At 53.6% G+C, this 17087-nt stretch overlaps 1 protein-coding gene across 1 annotated transcript in view; it reads left to right on the plus strand.

Annotated features, from left to right (window-relative positions):
• Positions 1-8589: 8589 nt before the first annotated feature.
• The window catches only part of LOC126572872 (inactive rhomboid protein 1-like), a 12044-nt gene continuing 3546 nt past the window's right edge, over positions 8590-17087 (plus strand). Inside the window, exons 1-8 of the mRNA XM_050232571.1 lie at positions 8590-8723; positions 10720-12188; positions 12592-15685; positions 15762-15986; positions 16059-16274; positions 16374-16496; positions 16575-16829; positions 16903-17087. The exon at positions 16903-17087 is cut by the window's right edge and continues 73 nt beyond it. Of these exons, the coding sequence (XP_050088528.1) occupies positions 11359-12188; positions 12592-15685; positions 15762-15986; positions 16059-16274; positions 16374-16496; positions 16575-16829; positions 16903-17087 (4928 nt within the window). The 5' untranslated portion in view covers positions 8590-8723; positions 10720-11358. The remainder of the gene's footprint in view (positions 8724-10719; positions 12189-12591; positions 15686-15761; positions 15987-16058; positions 16275-16373; positions 16497-16574; positions 16830-16902) is intronic.

Here is a 17087-nt window from a genome sequence, read left to right on the forward strand (position 1 = left end):
TTCCATTCCGTTCCGTTCACTTGAGATCAGCTTCCGGTTCGTGGTGGTTGAACGAGCCGGAACAACCCCTGGACACGCACGTAGCGTCCGAGATGAGCCACCATTTTCTAGTGTGCGTTAAAGCGAGGGTTTTTTTTGGAAAATTCTAGCGAGCTACACTCTGGACTCCATCTGGCCTGGGAAGGAAAAAGGAAACAGGCACACGGAAATCAAAGTACCAATTCCGAAGACCTGATATTCAGGACTCCATGCCCCTAACCTTACACTCACTCGCGCCAAGACTGTTAACAAACGAATTGACGCGACGTTCAATAGAGCTTTACGCGCGCGCACAGCAGTCCAAAGTGCGTACTCGGCACAAAGTTGAATCATTAATTAGAGGCCAGGCCCCGGGAAAATGAATTTTCTCGTGCAACAGCTGCTACAACAGGCTAAGGCAGCCCCGAGAAGGCACTCGAAGGCGACACAGGACCGCTCAAAATTAGCCTCGATGCCTTTTGGTCCCTTTTTTGTCCAGCTTGTTTTTTTTCGGGAAAAGAACTGAAAGAGGGTACGCGCGTAGGCACCCATCGTAGGTTCGTCGTTGTACGCCTAGTGCGTCGTGTTGCTCTAATGAAATTTGCCGGGACACTGACCGAGAACCCACGGGCCGGCACCATGGCAGCAGCAGCCCGGGTACGCAATTATCGATATTTACGATTGTTGCCGGATTCAATTAAGTGTCCACGTCCACGTTTGGTTTCCGCTCCTTCTCGGGGAGCTTCTCGGCCGGCTAGAAGATGGTGTCGAGTCCCGTCTGTTCACCCAAAAAAGGGCGTCTCAGCACGCGAAAATCGCATTTCAATTACTTCTCATAACAGGTTCCCTTCAACGATATCGATGACGTCGAGGCTCTCTCTCTCTCTAGAACACAAGCAACTCATCGGGCAACAATCAACGGGCGCTCTGCTTACTTCGATTGTCACTGTGATGGCCAACGCCATCTACGTCATCCGCCGCCAGTAGTCCGTCGGAAGAATGAAATATAACGCAATTTGCTGATGCAATGCCGGCACCGTGAGGCCACCGAAGTAAAAGGTCAGCCCCGATTCCTATGGCCACCGGGCATACACTGGTCGCGCTCATCGAATATCCCATTATCGGAACCCGAGAGGATCCATGGAATGACATTCGATTCGGATTCGGATTCGGTTGGCAACGAAACGGCTACCATCGGTCGGTTGGTGGCCCTTGGGCACCTCCTTTCATTTTCTTCTTTACTTGCTGGCGGCCTCACCGTTCTCTTGTTCCCGCATTTACTGCTCGTTGCACTGTCCTCCACCGACCTGAAAGCTAGAAAATTCCTTCAAAAACTCAAGTCGGTTTCCACGGCAACACTGCAACTGTTCCCGGGGGCTGCCCGGTGGCCATGAACAGGGACGACTCGTGTCTGATGAAGCTACCGGGGGTTGACCGAATACGGGGAGCAGCCGGATCAGATGTGGAAATTGAAATCTTGAAAGAAAAATGGAGTCTCTTTTCGTACCTTCCGTTTGGTAGCGAACCCCCGGGGCTAGGGCACCAACAGTGAGGTTAGGTTCCGGTTTCATAGCAATAAGACCGCTCGGTAAGAGTCATTCGATGGCGTAAAATAAGGCCAGTGATTTACAATGACTCGCTACAAACTGAGCCGATTATAAAGGTTTCAGGCCATACCAAATACGCCGCCTAGGCCGTTTGAAACACGTTAACGGCGTTCTGGTTTGAGCTGCTACAAAATAGGAGAAAACAGAAGCAATCCAAACAGCAAACAAACCATCACATCCGCGGTAAATGCTTCTTCTTCTGCTTCTGATTACCTTGTACCACCTCACCGAAGGCGAACCGAATTGCAACGTCAAGAAAGGCTGCAAGTTCCAGAGTGTATTGCAGGATTCGAGCGAATGCCGCACCACAATCGAGCTACACATTTTGCTGAAATACCTTCAGCAGCAGCAGCAACTGCACACAGCGCCCTGTACCAAACCACAAAGAAGGTGAATCCCTTCGAATGGTGCAACCGAACGACCCGTTCCGGTGGATCCCGTGAAGTCTGCTGCATGGAGTGTCGGCGGAAACAGCGGAAAAGTGCCACTGTCATCCGCAATGCTTTACTTATTTGTCATTTGGCATCGGTACTTACCCACCACTAGCCCAGGATGGCACCACCACTAGAGGAGCTAAATGCACTCCTCTCTCTCTCACAACGCGGTGGAGTGTTCAACCAGAACTTGCGCGTGACATCCTCCCCGGAGACGACCACCGGAACGATTGTGTCCTGCGGTACTGCGAAGAACGGATGAGCAAAGGCGAACCGAACCGAAAGTGCGGCAAGATCCGCAATATTTTGTAGAATATTATTTCAAACCAAGACTTCCGGACCCCATGGCCCTGGGAACCATTTCCGTTCGATCCGCGTTCCGAGTCGAGAGGCGATGCCGCAATACGTGGCTCTGTTTGCACAGTTGGCCCCTCCACTTGGCCCCAATGCCCCCCCACTGTGAGCCAGTGTCAATGCATTTTTGAGGCACCCTGAGGGCATCTTTCGTGGTGCTGGCAGCACCACGCTACCAGAACGCAACGCCAGAAGAACCAGTCTCCCGGTCTTGAGCGTTCCTTCAAATTGACATCCCGCGGCAGGGCTAAGACAGGGGGGCGAAGTGTCTATCAGCATCCGACGGTTTCTTCGGGCGCAAAAGTTGGAAATGCAGTCCCAGCGTTTGCCGAGGTGCTCGCCGACGATTGGAAATTGGAAACTAGCAACTGACTGAAATGGTTGCCATTCCTTTATCCCACCGCTCCACGTACCGAACCAAACGGGATCCGTGCTCGCGTGAAACCGTCTGCTCACCTGCACACCGTGGCAAAGGTTACCCACTCCCCGAGAGTCCCAGTGGCACTGCCACTGCCAGCGAAGCGGAAATGCGGATCGGAAATGGTCAACAAATATCGAATCCACTGACAATTCAATTTCTTCCCGTGTCAGATGCATCTTCCGGTGTTAGTGGTGGTGGTGGTGCACTCGATGTCACTCCCATCTTGCCACTCCCAGTCTCTCACTGCCTGAGTCTCCCTTGTGTTGCCCCACTTTCAGTCAGTCTGTCGCCCATCCACAATCGAATTCCCGATTTCAATCTTCCACATCGAGCTGAAGAACTTCCAGAAACTGAACTGCAGCTGAAGAATAGAGCGGATGGATGGATGGGCCTCTGTAGTGCCATTACTATTAACCTCCGTTATCGGCATCACACGGTACTCCGCGGGGAAATCCGCGCATTGTAGGTGCAGAACGTGAACGGTGGTTGTGCCACTTCTGGATACCAATTGGTGTTCCCACGGGTTCCTCGTTATAGATCAGAGTTCGGAATCCTTCAACCCGTGTACACTGGATAAGCTGGAACGTTCGGAGTGGGACCGTTTTCGATGCTACTGTGTCCCGATGAGGTTTATCAACAAACTTTATAGTTCAACTCGTTAGAATTCTCAGGTACCGGTGAGAAGATGCTGGTGGATGGCTGTTTGCTTCTTTTCTACTTTCACTTCAATTTAACAATTTCAAGACATGATATTGTTTATTAAACTTTAAGGGAGTTTCATCTATTGAAACTGTTGTCCCATTGTTATTTAACTCTTTGTCTCACAATAACATCCATTTCCCATCCAAGAATGTTCTAGACATGTTGATGATGGATTTTAAAAGTTAGAGCAGGGGTTTCAAACTCATATTAGCATGCGGGCCGCAGTTTAAAGTATCAACCATTCCGCGGGCCACATAATTTGGAGCTGCGTGGCTTTATTAAATATGCTTATACCCATTAAAGCCCAACCGGTGTCAGCGTTCATGGCCAGAGAGGTAAACACAATTCCAAAACTAACCGCCGCGCCGGGAAAACAAAATGATTTAGCTCCGTTGCCCAAAATGATGGAGGCGCCAGGTAACCGGTGAAATTGCATAGTGATGTTAAAACGTTGAAAAATGTTTCTCTTCAATAGGTTTAGGCCCCCAAATCGAAACAGAGAAATAAAAAAATCATCACGCACATGAAGTTCTAACGAAACGAACTAATATTTCTCTAAAATTATCCCATGGCCTGATGCAACGGAGCCCAAACACGGATGCTCTCGACACACGACACTGCGGCCAATCACGAAAACATGCTTAAGAAACTCACCTTCACCCCCTCATCGCCAACAGCGCCAGCATCATTAAGAACATCTCGCAACCAGAACCATCGATCCGGTCGCTAATCCAATAGCCAAGTGTAACGTAAAGAAGATACTCGACATCCCCAACACCAGCACACGCCTACCCTGCGGCCATGCGGTGTTTGGCAGGCGGGCAAGCAGGCCAAACTTGAAAATTAACTCCCGGTAATCCTTCAACAAAACAAGCACCACCAGCAGCACCACAAGCAGCACCGTCGGCCGCACCATCGCATGGAGGCTACGCTGCACAAAACTTTCCATCCGAGCAACGAAGCATCCGGGTACGTCGGCCACCGATCTGAAGATGCCGAAAGATGATAATCTCGCAGCCGCTTTAGCACCATGGCCATGTACCCTCGGCACCACCCTCGTGTTCCTCACTGCTGCTCTCTAGTGCATAAAGTTCCGACCAACCAACCAACCAACCAACCAACCGATGGTTGGCTTGTTGGCCTCGCGCTAGTGTCGCTACCCGGTCATTGATAAATATTTATGCACTCCTCCTCTCGGTCCCTTTTAACAGGACGACACCGCCGCCAGCAACGAACGCTACGCTGCATGCCAGCAATGCATGACGAGCGCGCTCGGTGAAGGAGTATCTAATTCAAGGACGTACGCCAGGCACCACTACCGCCAGCAAGGCTAACGGAGATTGAGAAACGCCTGAGCTGGAACGACCAGCTATGCTCGTCGTGTGCAGCCTGAAGTGAAAACATGAATGCCAGCTTATGGTGTGCACGGCACGAGGAGGAAGGCCAGGCCAGGCCAGGCCACTAACGCCTGGTAATCCCATCGAAAATGCTTCAATTGATAAAAGACGAACCCATTTGCGATGCTGCATCGGAGGGGATGAGCTCAGCAGCAGCGGGCTGTGAAGAGGCGTCTCGATTCGATGACCTGCGAGAACATGGACCTGGAGAGCAGCTCGGCGATAGATGAAGCACCAAAGCAGCTGGAGCTATGCTGCTTGTTTCATTTGCATGTTTTTGCATCGCCGCTCCCTGACCTCCTTCCGTCCGTTTCTGCCTTAGCTTTCGAGGTAATGATTATGAATTTTCGAAGGAAAACCCAAAAGTGCAGATGCGGCACCCGAACGCCAACATTTGGGGCTTCCATTTGCGACGGCTCCCATTCTCCAGTGTTTCTCGACCGTGATGCCCATGTTTGGCCCTGGTGCCTGGTACTGGCCCTGACCCCTTATCGGTGGCCAACCAGCCAGGGAACGGCGAGTGCTTCGTTGCTCGAACTCAGGCTGGCTATTAGTGGAATGGAGCTGGTCCTCCATTCGTTGGCCCCGGGTCCACTACAATGTTGTTGTTGGGTTAAAAGTTTCCTTGGAACACTCCTTCGGTCCTCCGATCACTCGAGGTTGGTCCGTTTGAGGTTAGAGAGTCCCTGGCATTCCCTGAACCTGGGCGGGCGGTACGGTAGCCACTGGAGTTGTAATTAAAGTGAAAGCGAACATCGTAATGTGCTACTAACAACCGTTTAGAGCTGCAATACCTGGATCTGCAGCGTTGGGAACGGTCCCAAGTAAGGGTTCTCTTGCTTAGCTTCTTTCTTCCAGTCCAGCAAAGCAAGTTGCGCTGCACAGTTCCAGCAGCGCATTCCAACCCGTACAGCTCGGTTGTGCCGTTTAACTTTTGTGTCCGCACGGTTTCGCCTTAACAATTCTCTCTCCCCTCTCAGCAGCAACAGCTCTTCCCCGAGGGGGGGGGGGGGGGGTCGGTGCGATATTGACGAAAGTTTTCTTTCGGTAAAATCTTTACCCTCGGTTGCCGGTGTCCTCCTTACACTCTCTTAATCCCGATCCATTGCATTCAGCAACAGGACGCGTCCAGCGTTCAGCCGGCGTTCATCATGCTTTCGCCGTTGATAGCCGTTATTACTATTACGTTTATCGCCTCTCTCGTAGCCGCCACTGGCTGTGCTCTGCTCGAAACTATTAGCGTGAGTGCATTGGCGATGTCGATGTCGTCGCCATGCTTGAAACTTTCGCCCATCCCGCCCCACACTGGGGAGGAGAAGGTGGTTGAAAAACAAAAATGGCTCGCTCACAGCAGCTGCAGCAACCACGATCCGGGGGGTCGTCGGACCGGCCGGTGGAATCAACGGTCGAATCACAGGAATCAGTGCTTGGGACCCCGCAGGAACACCGGAAAACTATCCACGGTACTGTGAGACGGAGCAACGACGGGGCCGTGAGGGCAAAGTTGCCGATTTTCTCGAAACTTTTCCGATTTGATTTACACTTGGCTGGCGTTATTATTGCGAAAGTTCAACGAAGCGGTGCGCGTCGCAGACGATGCGGTGATGGCCACCGTGAGGTTGGCTTTGGACGGTGCTGTATTGCCTCGACGGAGCTTTCGCGTGGGCTGCCAGGTGAAGGGGGGCGCGACAGACGCGACCAACGAACGATCTGCCATCGTGTAACGTAGCGCAGGTGTAAGGAGGAGGTGGAATGGAGGCGCACGAACGGCACAATTAGAAACCGTTATGAGAGTTCGATAAATTTCCAGTGACGTGGCTCATTAAAGTAACATTTCAAGTGAATTATGAACGATAGAACGATATCGCTGCTTACCGAAACCACTGGAAGTTGTGGTGTCCGTGAGTATGTTTGTCTGCGGTTTCATTTTGAAGAAGTTTATGATCCTGGAGAGTGACATATTTTATATTATCTTTAAAATTTACACACAAAACAGAGAACTGTAGCCAGAGAGAATTTAAATTATTTATCTTGCTGATAAACACTGTTTTAAACAACATTTCTCGGATAAATTCATCTTGGCAATTGTTAATCAATCCGTTAATTGCATCAAATTTGCAGTACCTAGAGATTTCTGCGACGACCATCTAGCGGCTACACCATCAACTTCCAAGAATAGCCACCACCGAGCATGCTTTACGTCTACTAAACTCCCGTGCAACACTTTATGCAACTAAAAGCTCGCTACTAGTACACACAAATCGCTTGCAACAACCGTGCCCTGCGAGTGCCAATGTAAACACAAAAGTTCTCCCAAGAACAAATCCTCCACAGCTATGCCAGCTCGACTCCAATCACACTCGTTGGATCATGCGCACTGGTCGTGCCAGCACAGTTCAGTGCCACCAGTGGAAAGCTCACTGTTTCTAGCCGCTACCGTGTATGTGTGTACTGGCACACACAGAACCCCTTCGATTAATGGTGTTGGTGTGGGATGGAAAACATTTGAAAACAATCCACACCCAACTGCTGCGCTGTCCCATCATCAGCTACAGCAGCACCACCACCAGATCACCTTTTGCACCAACAGATGCCCCACGTTCAACCCACGCGAACGTGTTGGTGTCGTCTGGTGTCGGTTTCAGGTGAAATAAAACGAAAAACGGCCAACAAGGATCCCGCTTTCCGATGAAAAGGGAGAGTGTCCCACACGATGCGATGGTGTTGGTGTTGGGGTGTGTTTTTGATGGCAGATTAATAGAGGCCCGAGTGCCTATTTCCTGTTGTTACTAAGGGGGAATTCTGCCGTCGGAGCGTGTACCACCGTGGACGGACGGATGCATGGTGGGAAATACGGGGAAATCCACTCCACTTTCTTGTTCCTACAGGATGAATCTCGCTCCCCGAAACGAAACGCGACGAATGGGGATGGATTTGTTTTTGTTGTTGTGCTGTTGCATGGAACGTATGCACAATATCAGGATATTATTGAGGGAATTTTGTAGAAATAGCCATAGTCGCTCTACGCGATTAAGATCGCCCCAAAGCGATCCTCATCTGATCCATCGTCTCATCTCATTCCTCCCGATGGAGGCGCCTGGAAGCGGTGGTGGATTAACACCAATTGCCAAAAATCCGATTCCTTCTCTCGAAAAAAACGGGAGGACAAAATAAATATGTGGAGAAATTAAGACTTCTCCGTCATCAATCCTTACAAAATCCACTTCTTCAACCCCCTGGTCTGGCCTCCAACCGCCCATTATTTCTACAACATCCCACCAGCGACAGTCGGCAGTCAACTCGAAGTAACATTTCGCGCACACAAACACACCAACACATCGACACCCAGGGCGCACACCTGTGTGAGTGAGTGTGCTGGTGTGCGAAAGTATTTTCTCGCATCCTTCTCATCGTCCAGTAGGCGAGGAAAACCATTAGAAACGGAGGCGCTCGTGAGTGAGCGAGAATGAAACGGCGAACCCGGAGGACCTTGTGCATGGCCCCGTCGGCCCCTGTCTGTGTGTTTGTGTGATGCCCACGTGTGTTGGTGTGCGAGCGAGCGAGCGAGCGAGCGAGCGAGCGAGGGAGCGAGTGTTTCCCGACAAAAGTCGGGAAATGGAAAAATCAAGTGACGTGTGAAGGTTCTGCTGCAGTCGGAACGGACACACCACGGACGGTACGACGACGGCGCGCACGTAGAGCTGTGGTCCCAACCACGGGAGTGACCGTTTTTCAGCACGACTTTTCACGAAACGGAACGGGAAACAGTAAAAAACAGCAAAGAAAATAGGTTTGCAAAGGCATTTTACTTGAGGATTTTCACGCGTGTGGCCAATGTACAGTTGGTGGATGGACCTTCCACACCTCCGCGCGCGCGCGCGCTCGCGCACACACCTTACGTGAGGAGTTCCGTGCCATCAAACCGTTTCCGAGTGAAACCCTCCCGTGTGTGCCTGTGTACCCAAGTGTGTGTTGTTTGTGTGAGTGAAGAAATCGGGATTTTGCTGGACCTGCCCTTACCTTTTCTTGGTGCTATTACGGACTGTTCTCGGTCGCATCCAACCCGAATCCAGCCCACCCACCCCGGGATCCAGTGACGGTACGGATTTCGCATTCCGTCAAAGTGCCATCAAAGATCCTTCCGAGTTCCAAAAGGGCAGTGAAGTGAAGTGAAGTGGCTCACTGACAAGTGAGTCGATTTTTGCCCGGAGCAAAAATACTCCCCCTTCGCCGCACTCCCGTTCCTTCCATTCTGCGCCTGTTACCACCCCTGGAATAAGGTCATCAGCAGTGTGGATCGATTCTAATCATCAAATGGCGAATCCCCCGCTTGCTCCATGTTAGCGGCCACTAACTCATGACATCTCGATGGATTCTCGCCAATTACTCGCTCGCTCTTTCCCTCTCTTTCCCTCTCTCTCTCTCTCTCTCTCTCTCTCTCTCTCTCTTGCCCTCTCTTTCTCTTACTCTTTCTCTCTGACCAATCCTCCATTACACTGGGGTTGAGCAAAAGGATGTAGAATGGAAGGAGAAGCTGAATGTGCGCTGCAGATTGTGAGATAAAATCTGCTGCCCACAGCCAGCGGTCACCATTGACAACCTCGCTCGCCTCCAATCTCGGATCCACCGAGCCCAAAGGCCCAAGTAATGAGCAATCCGCACTGAGCGCGATGGAGGCGCAGCAGTGCGGCGAGGGCGACACAAGAGGTGTTTGTGGAAAGCGGATCGAGGGGAAAACGAAAGGCAAATCACATCCCTCTGGTCGGGTTGAGGGGGTTCGTGCTCCGTTTTTCATCCCGCTTTTTGTTGCTGGTCTGACGTACTTCCTTCCCTGTCATCATTGTGTCCTGCTGTGCCTTCCCCACACCACAGAATAAAGGATTAACCCTCGGCGTGTTTGTGTGTCTGTGTAGCCATCCTCCTTCTGCTGCTGGTGTGCGTATATATCACGTGTGCGCCCCCCGGTGCGAGGGTAGTAGTGAGCTTCTACCTTCTCGGTCCACCACCGTGCCAGTGTGTGCGTGTTGAAGTGCCGTTTGTTTGTGTGTGATGTCGGAAAACTAACAACAGACCAGCAGGACGTACCAGCCGCTCGACCCCCACCCCCCCCCCCCCCTCCCGCCCTCTTTTTCCAGTGTATATCCCGTCCGCTTTGCTTCACACTCAAAACGGTCACTGCTGAGTTGTTGCCCTGCTACGTTCAACCGATATCATAGTTGGCCGCACCATCGCTTCACTTGGCGGTTCACATCAAACGCTGCAACGCGCACAGCCTGCTGCTCGGTACAGGGATTAAACGAGACTGTGGCGCAGGTTTCTCCGTGCCACCCTACCCTTTTGGGTGGGGTTGATGGTGCCCAGTGGTACGCAATCCTCTGTTTACCAGCTTTTGTGCGGAACACCTGACACGGATAAATGCTCTTTGTCGTCGGCGCTGCTCCAGAGCCAATCCCCTCTGTTCCTCTGTGCACCTGCTGTGTTCCAGGTGTACCGGGACAAAGGTTTCGGGTGCGCTTATCCTTGTTTAGTGAGAAAGACTTTCCTGTCTCCCGTGCCTGCGTGTGTGTTCTTTTGTGTGTCCCGTTCGTTCGCTCTTGTGCTTTGTGTGTGCGGAAAGCGTGTGACGGCTAATGAGAGGATATTTTTATCCAGGCCAGGCCAGGCCTGGCCACCAGCCATCACACCTTGACGTAGTGGACCATAAAACGCACCTCACACTCACGCCATTACGAGCGCTCTGAGGGTATAGAACACCTCTGACAACTCTATTTTTGGCATTCCAGCAGCAGGAACCGCTCAGGAGCACTACGTTCATCAATTCATTCAAGGGATAAAGGAGCGAACCGGATCATACATTGTAGTGTTCAATCAGTGAAGTGGTAAAAAGTGGTTCTCCGCGGAGGACGTACCGTTAGTTGTTACCGGTTGTGGCCTTGTAAAGTTGTGAGTTGAATTTTCAGTCCAGAGCTGCAATTGATCGTTCATCGACGTCGCCAGCACTTGAGGAGAATGTATTCAATCTGGAGGTGAAGCTAAGTTATTACTGGAGTTAGTAACGACCCCAAACCTGCCCCAGACGACAAGGGGCGTAAGGCAACGAGCGAGCGAGCGAGCTTAGACAACAAACAGAATCCTCACCGAGCGGTCACATTGAGCGAACGCCGCAGCAGCAGTTCCGCAGCAAGTGAATGGTATAGCCGATTCCCTCGGTCACGTAGCGCTCAAAATCCCGTCGTGGAGTCCGAAATTCGAACAGCAATCCCGTGCATACGGAGCGCTACAGAATGCCTCAGCGAAAGCCCTCGGAACATCGGCACAGCGGGGTCCGGCGTGCCTCGCTATAGCGGGACTCGATTGAGGTGGTGGGCCACCAGCTAAACAACCCGCACCAACGATCACCTTCCGGGCCGGGTCCGGGGCCCTCGATGGACGACCCACCACCCAACACCCAGCACCATCACATGCCCCAACATCACACCCATCATCAGCTGCCGAAAGATCTGTCCCACCTTCACCTTCAGCAGCCGTCGGCTCACCATCGCTCCAACAATGCCGGACCACAGTCCAGTGCCGCCTCGTCCTCCACTTCCTCCTCCTCACATCACGCTAAACTGTTGCAGCAACAGCAGCAGCAACAGCAACAACAATCCACAGTGTCCCAGCAACACCAACAGCAGCAGCAGCAGCTTCAACACTCTCCATCGTGGTATTCAGGATCGGGTGGTGGCGGAACGCTCCGTTCCGCTGGTTCCGGCCGGCGAGCATCGTACGGCCATAGCCACTATCAGCAACCACTCACGCTGCCATCGGCGGTCAATTACCATGACATTGCCGACACTGTTTCCATCGGCAGTGGCCACTCGGTGCAGCGGTACAGTACCGAGCTGCACCCGGCCGTGGATCATCGCCAGCAGTCGCATCACCATCACCAACGATCCTCGATGTCGCCAGCGATGGGTTCTGCCGGTGACAGTCGGTCGGTGGCGGGCAGTGCGAACGGCTCGATGGCCGTCGGTGGTTTAGGGAGTGCCGGATCGATGCTGATCGATCGCAGTGGCAGCACCGATCGGTTCGGTGCGCTAGAGGATCCGCTGAGTACGAGCTGCCTGCAACCACCGTCACCGGCACCCAGTAACGATCACTACAGCGTCATGGGTTTGCCGGCGCCTGCTCCTGCGTCCGGTAGCCACCATTACTCCTCCGATCGCCACTACGGTACCATCCAGCGACGAACAGCGAGTCCTTCGAACATCAGGTGAGTGGATGTGATCGAGGCTGGTGCTTAATCGTTCGTTTCTTTTTGACAGACGGCCCTGGTCCTAGTAGTTCTCCCGTATTTTCCTCGAATTGATTATGTTTTTCACATGAATGGAAATGATTCATACCTCAACTCGAGTAGCTCTCTTATCGGGAATTGATCAGGAGTTCTATTACAGAAAACTTGTTGATTTCCGTAAAGAACAATACCAAGTGTAGCAATGATAAGTGATAAGAAGCAAGCGGTTACAATGTGTTGAAATCCCACCCAAGTGAAATGCCAGAGGACTACTACGATTGCTGGTACCGATTGCCATGTACAAACCTTCCACGGATTACTTTTCACACAATGTACCAGTGTGTTCGTTTCATACAATATTTCCACCATTTTCCGCTTACAGATATCGCCACAGTTTGACGGAGAGCTACCGGGACATGTCACCGCAGTGCGATAGATACATACCGCCCCCGGCCCACTTCCTGGCCGGTGCCAGCAGCGCGCTAGCGGCTGCCGACACCTACGGTTATCTTGGGGCGAACGTGCACACACCGATCAAGCGTTACGTCCCGACGCCACCGCCACAGGAACCAACCTATCAGCCACTGCCGGGTACGGCTTCCTCCAGCGCGAAAACCCAGGCCCTCATGAGCGCACTGTTGGGCCAAGGAGTTTCCCTCGGCAACGGTGGCAGCTCATCTTCGCGCGCCGTAGCCCCAGCACATCATGCACAGTACGCGTACGCCACCAGCACTCTCCCGTACGGCTTCCGGGTGAAGACGAACAGCAGCGCCATCGGAAGCGAACACACGATATCGCCACCGAAGGGGTTCGAAACGCCCGACCACTACACCGGTGGCACCGGTAGCAGCGGCAGTAACAACGGAGTAACCGGCAGTAACACTGCTGCCAGCAACAGTGGCAACCACAATGCACCGCCAGCACGTGTTCGACCTCCCAAGTGCCCGTCTTCCCTGGTGGCAGTCCCTAACGCCACCTCAACCCTTCCACATCCGACGTCCCACGGGACGCGCAGTAACAGTAGTAGCGGTCGCTACTCGCAGCCAACCATGGTACCCTCGTCAATCACGAGCAGCATCAGCAGCTGCAGCGGTAGTGGCACCAGCAGCAGCATCTACCGTATGTCACGCACGTCGAGCGCCGAATTTTTAGATCAACCACGCGGGGGTCTGTACCGTGTATCGACACCGGTCAGTGTGATGAGTGAACCAAACGGAACGTCCGGCAGTGCATCGTGTTTGCACTGCAACACACTGCGCCGGACGACGGGGGTTCATCAGACAACGCAGACGACGGGACCGATCAGTCCGCAGCCATTGAATCATCCGCAGGACCTGTCCAACGGAAGCTGCCATTCGGTACCGATCAGTCCAGCATCCCTGACCTCTCCTCAGCAAACCAGTGGCATGCTTTCCCTTGTTCAGTCGTCGATGCACGGCCATTCCGCTAGCCAGCAACAGCACTCCGTATCCTCTCCGTACCTTCAGCACCCGCAGCACCAGCTACATCATTCGCAATCGCACATGATCCAGTCGAGTACTGGCAAAACGGCCATAGTTAACGCCGCAGCAGCAGCAGCACAATCGTCCCACTCGCAAACATACGATAACCTTCACGACCGGTCGCAGCTGGATGGTCGGGACATCGCTACAATTCCGAGGAATGGCAGCAAGCACCAGTTCGTCCAGTCCGGTGGTCCAGGTGGAGTCCGCACAGGAACTGCTGAGGCACCGTCGATGGAGAGCATCATAAGTGCGAGTAGCAGCAGCCGCTCGATGCTGATTCCTCAGCAACAACAGCAGTACAGCAACACCTCCATTCCGTCGCAACCTACGCCACCCAACGTCCAACAACAACAACAACAACAACAACAGTTACCACCGCAAACAACTACCACAAACCCAGCCAGCGCCATCGCACAACAATCTCAGCAAGCAACGGCACAACAGCAATCAGTACCACCGCTACAGCTCCTCCCAGCCAACAGTACCCACAACAGCTCCTCGTCCAGCCCGCAGCAGCAGCAGCAGCAGCAGCAGCAGCAACAGCAACAGCAACAGCAACAACATTCACAGCTAACTTTGGAAGCGCAGCATGCTTCGTCTATCGCTTCCATCGCTCAGCAGCAACCACCACAGCAACCATCGCCTCAGCCAGCACTCGCACCACCCGTTCCAGTTTCCCTGGCACAACCGACCATCGCTTCGCCAGCGATCGTTCCGTATGTTCCGGCGGCCGCACCATCACTGGTCGCCGCTCCCCATTCGATGCCACACCTTCAGCACGGTCCAGCGTCACTCAACGATTCGCCGGCTTCGACACTGCAGCGCAGCAGCAACGCACAGCTGCTCCGAATTCCGCAATCGAATCTCTCTTGCAAGCAACGCGTCAAGGAGTACGTGCGGCGCGAAACGGCCAAGTTTTTCGGAGTGTTGCCGGGCCAGCAGGATGAGGAGTACGAGCGGAGCAAATGGGATGATCGGCAACGAAGGTTCGCTTGCCGGAGGTTCGGAACGCTTCGCGATGACCATGATGAGCTGGGGGCCGGCAATGGTGGCCAGCGTGGTGCCGGTCATGATGGTGCTGGTGGTATCGGTGCAGGCGTTGGAGGTGGCGGAGTGAATGGCCACGGTGGTGTTGGTCCGTTGGCACCATCCGACCGACCGGACATACTGCCAGCTCAGAGTCAAGATGAACGCGAGACCGAGCTTAGCCGACGGCAGCGTGCCAATCCGCACTTTGGTTCGTTGGGTTCGCATGATCAGCACCAGTCGGCCGACGGTTCGGATGTGTATCTGATCCGTGCGGAAAGGAAACCGTCCGTTCCGGCCGTAATCTACGGTGGGTTGAGCTTTCTGGTGCAAAGCATCACGCGGCATCGGTTGCGAACGCACAAACAGTGGTCCCGGAGTTTCGCTCCGGCTCACGTCGAGCTAACGGGAAGTGATGGATCCGATGGGCACTGCGATGGTCTCGCACCGATTCCGGACGGTGAGGCGTTCTTCGACACACCGACGGCACCGGGTGCGATTGCTGGACCGGGTGCAGGGTCGGCCGTGGGTGCCGCACATGACAACAACTCCCGTCAGCTGTACGTATCCGAGGGTGACCGGACGACGGGCAGTGGCATCATCAATGGTTGGCGCACGAAATCGACGGAACTGCATCAGCAGCAGCAACAGCACAACCAGCAACAAGATCCGGCAGCGGGAGTGTACGGACAGCGTATCTCATCCAACATTCTGGACGGTGTGCTGGACAACTCGGTGCGCCCGGTCCGGAACCGGGTGAAACTGTTGAGACCGAACCTGCTGGACGAACGGTACGACTATCGGCCCTTCTTCACGTACTGGATCAACACGGTCCAGATCGTGGTGATGGTGCTGTCGCTGATATGCTACGGCTTCGGACCGATCGGCATCGGTATGGAGTACCGGTCGGCGCAGGTGCTAGTGACGAGCTTAAGTCTGCAGCAGGTAAGGCTCGATAGCGACCACGCAATTCCAGATTTCCCCGTTCCCGGTTACAGTGTCCCCCACGTTCCATCCTCAGGTACACCATCAGGAGCCACGGAACATCTGGATCGGTTTGCGGAGTGCCGATTTGATACACCTGGGTGCCAAGTACGGGGCCTGTATGCGGCGCGATGCCCGGATCATGGACGTGGTGTCCCGTACCCGTAAGCATGAGCGCGAGACGGCCTGCTGCATCCGCAACGATGACTCTGGTTGTGTGCAGAGCTCTCAGGCTGACTGTTCCATCCGGGGATGGCCTTCGGTAATGTTTCCGCGCGACCGTCCGCCCGCGGTCACGGTTGACTAATTATCTCCACCGCTTTCCCACCAGAAGACGATAGCCACGTGGAAAAAGTGGTCACCTGGTGAATCGGGACCGGGAGGGCGCATCTCGGGCAGTGTTTGCGGCCTCGATCCAAAGTACTGCGACGCACCGGCTTCGATAGCGCCGCACGAGTGGCCGGACGATATCACCAAGTGGCCGATCTGCCGGAAGAACAATCAGCTGTCGCAGCGCTTCCGCTTCAAGGACCACACGGCCGAGCACATGGTACTTTGCATTATCCTAAACCTGCACGACGCCTGGGCCCATCACAGGCATATGAGTTCGTTTTGCCACCGTAACCGTAACCTCCCCCTTTCTCCGCAGGTATGCGAGGTGATCGGCCATCCGTGTTGCATCGGCGTGTACGGCGAGTGTCGCATCACGACCAGAGAATACTGTGATTTCGTTAACGGGTACTTTCACGAGGAGGCATCGCTGTGCTCGCAGGTAAGGCCATTTTGCTGAATCCATCGCAACCGTTGGGACACTAAGATGATGATGCACTCACTCACTTCTCTCGGGCAGGTCTCGTGTCTGAACGATGTCTGTGGCATGTTTCACTTCATGGCCACCGACTACCCGGACCAGTTCTATCGTCTGTTCACGTCGCTGTGTCTGCATGCCGGTCTGCTCCATCTGCTGGTCAGTGTCGCCTTCCAGCACGTGCTGTTGGCCGACCTGGAACGCTTGATCGGGCCCCTGCGGACCGCCATACTGTATATTGGATCGGGCATTGCCGGGAACCTAACGAGTGCAATATTTGTGCCGTACAAGGCAGAGGTACAGTAGTTCGTAGTAGTCGCTGGCATCATGGCTAATGAACGTTTTTTCCTATTCCACAAATTCGCCACAGGTTGGACCACTGCCTTCGATAGCTGGTGTGCTGGCATCGCTGATGTTGCAGCTGGTGCTGTGCCACTGGAAGAGCTTGAAGAAACCACACATAGCTATGATCAAATTACTAATTCTCGGCTGCACCCTGTTCGGTTTGGGGACACTGCCACTGCAGCAAAACTTTACCGGGCTGATCGCGGGTCT

This window comes from Anopheles aquasalis, chromosome 2, assembly GCF_943734665.1.
Source record: "Anopheles aquasalis chromosome 2, idAnoAquaMG_Q_19, whole genome shotgun sequence".
NCBI classification, from domain to species: domain Eukaryota; kingdom Metazoa; phylum Arthropoda; class Insecta; order Diptera; family Culicidae; genus Anopheles; species Anopheles aquasalis.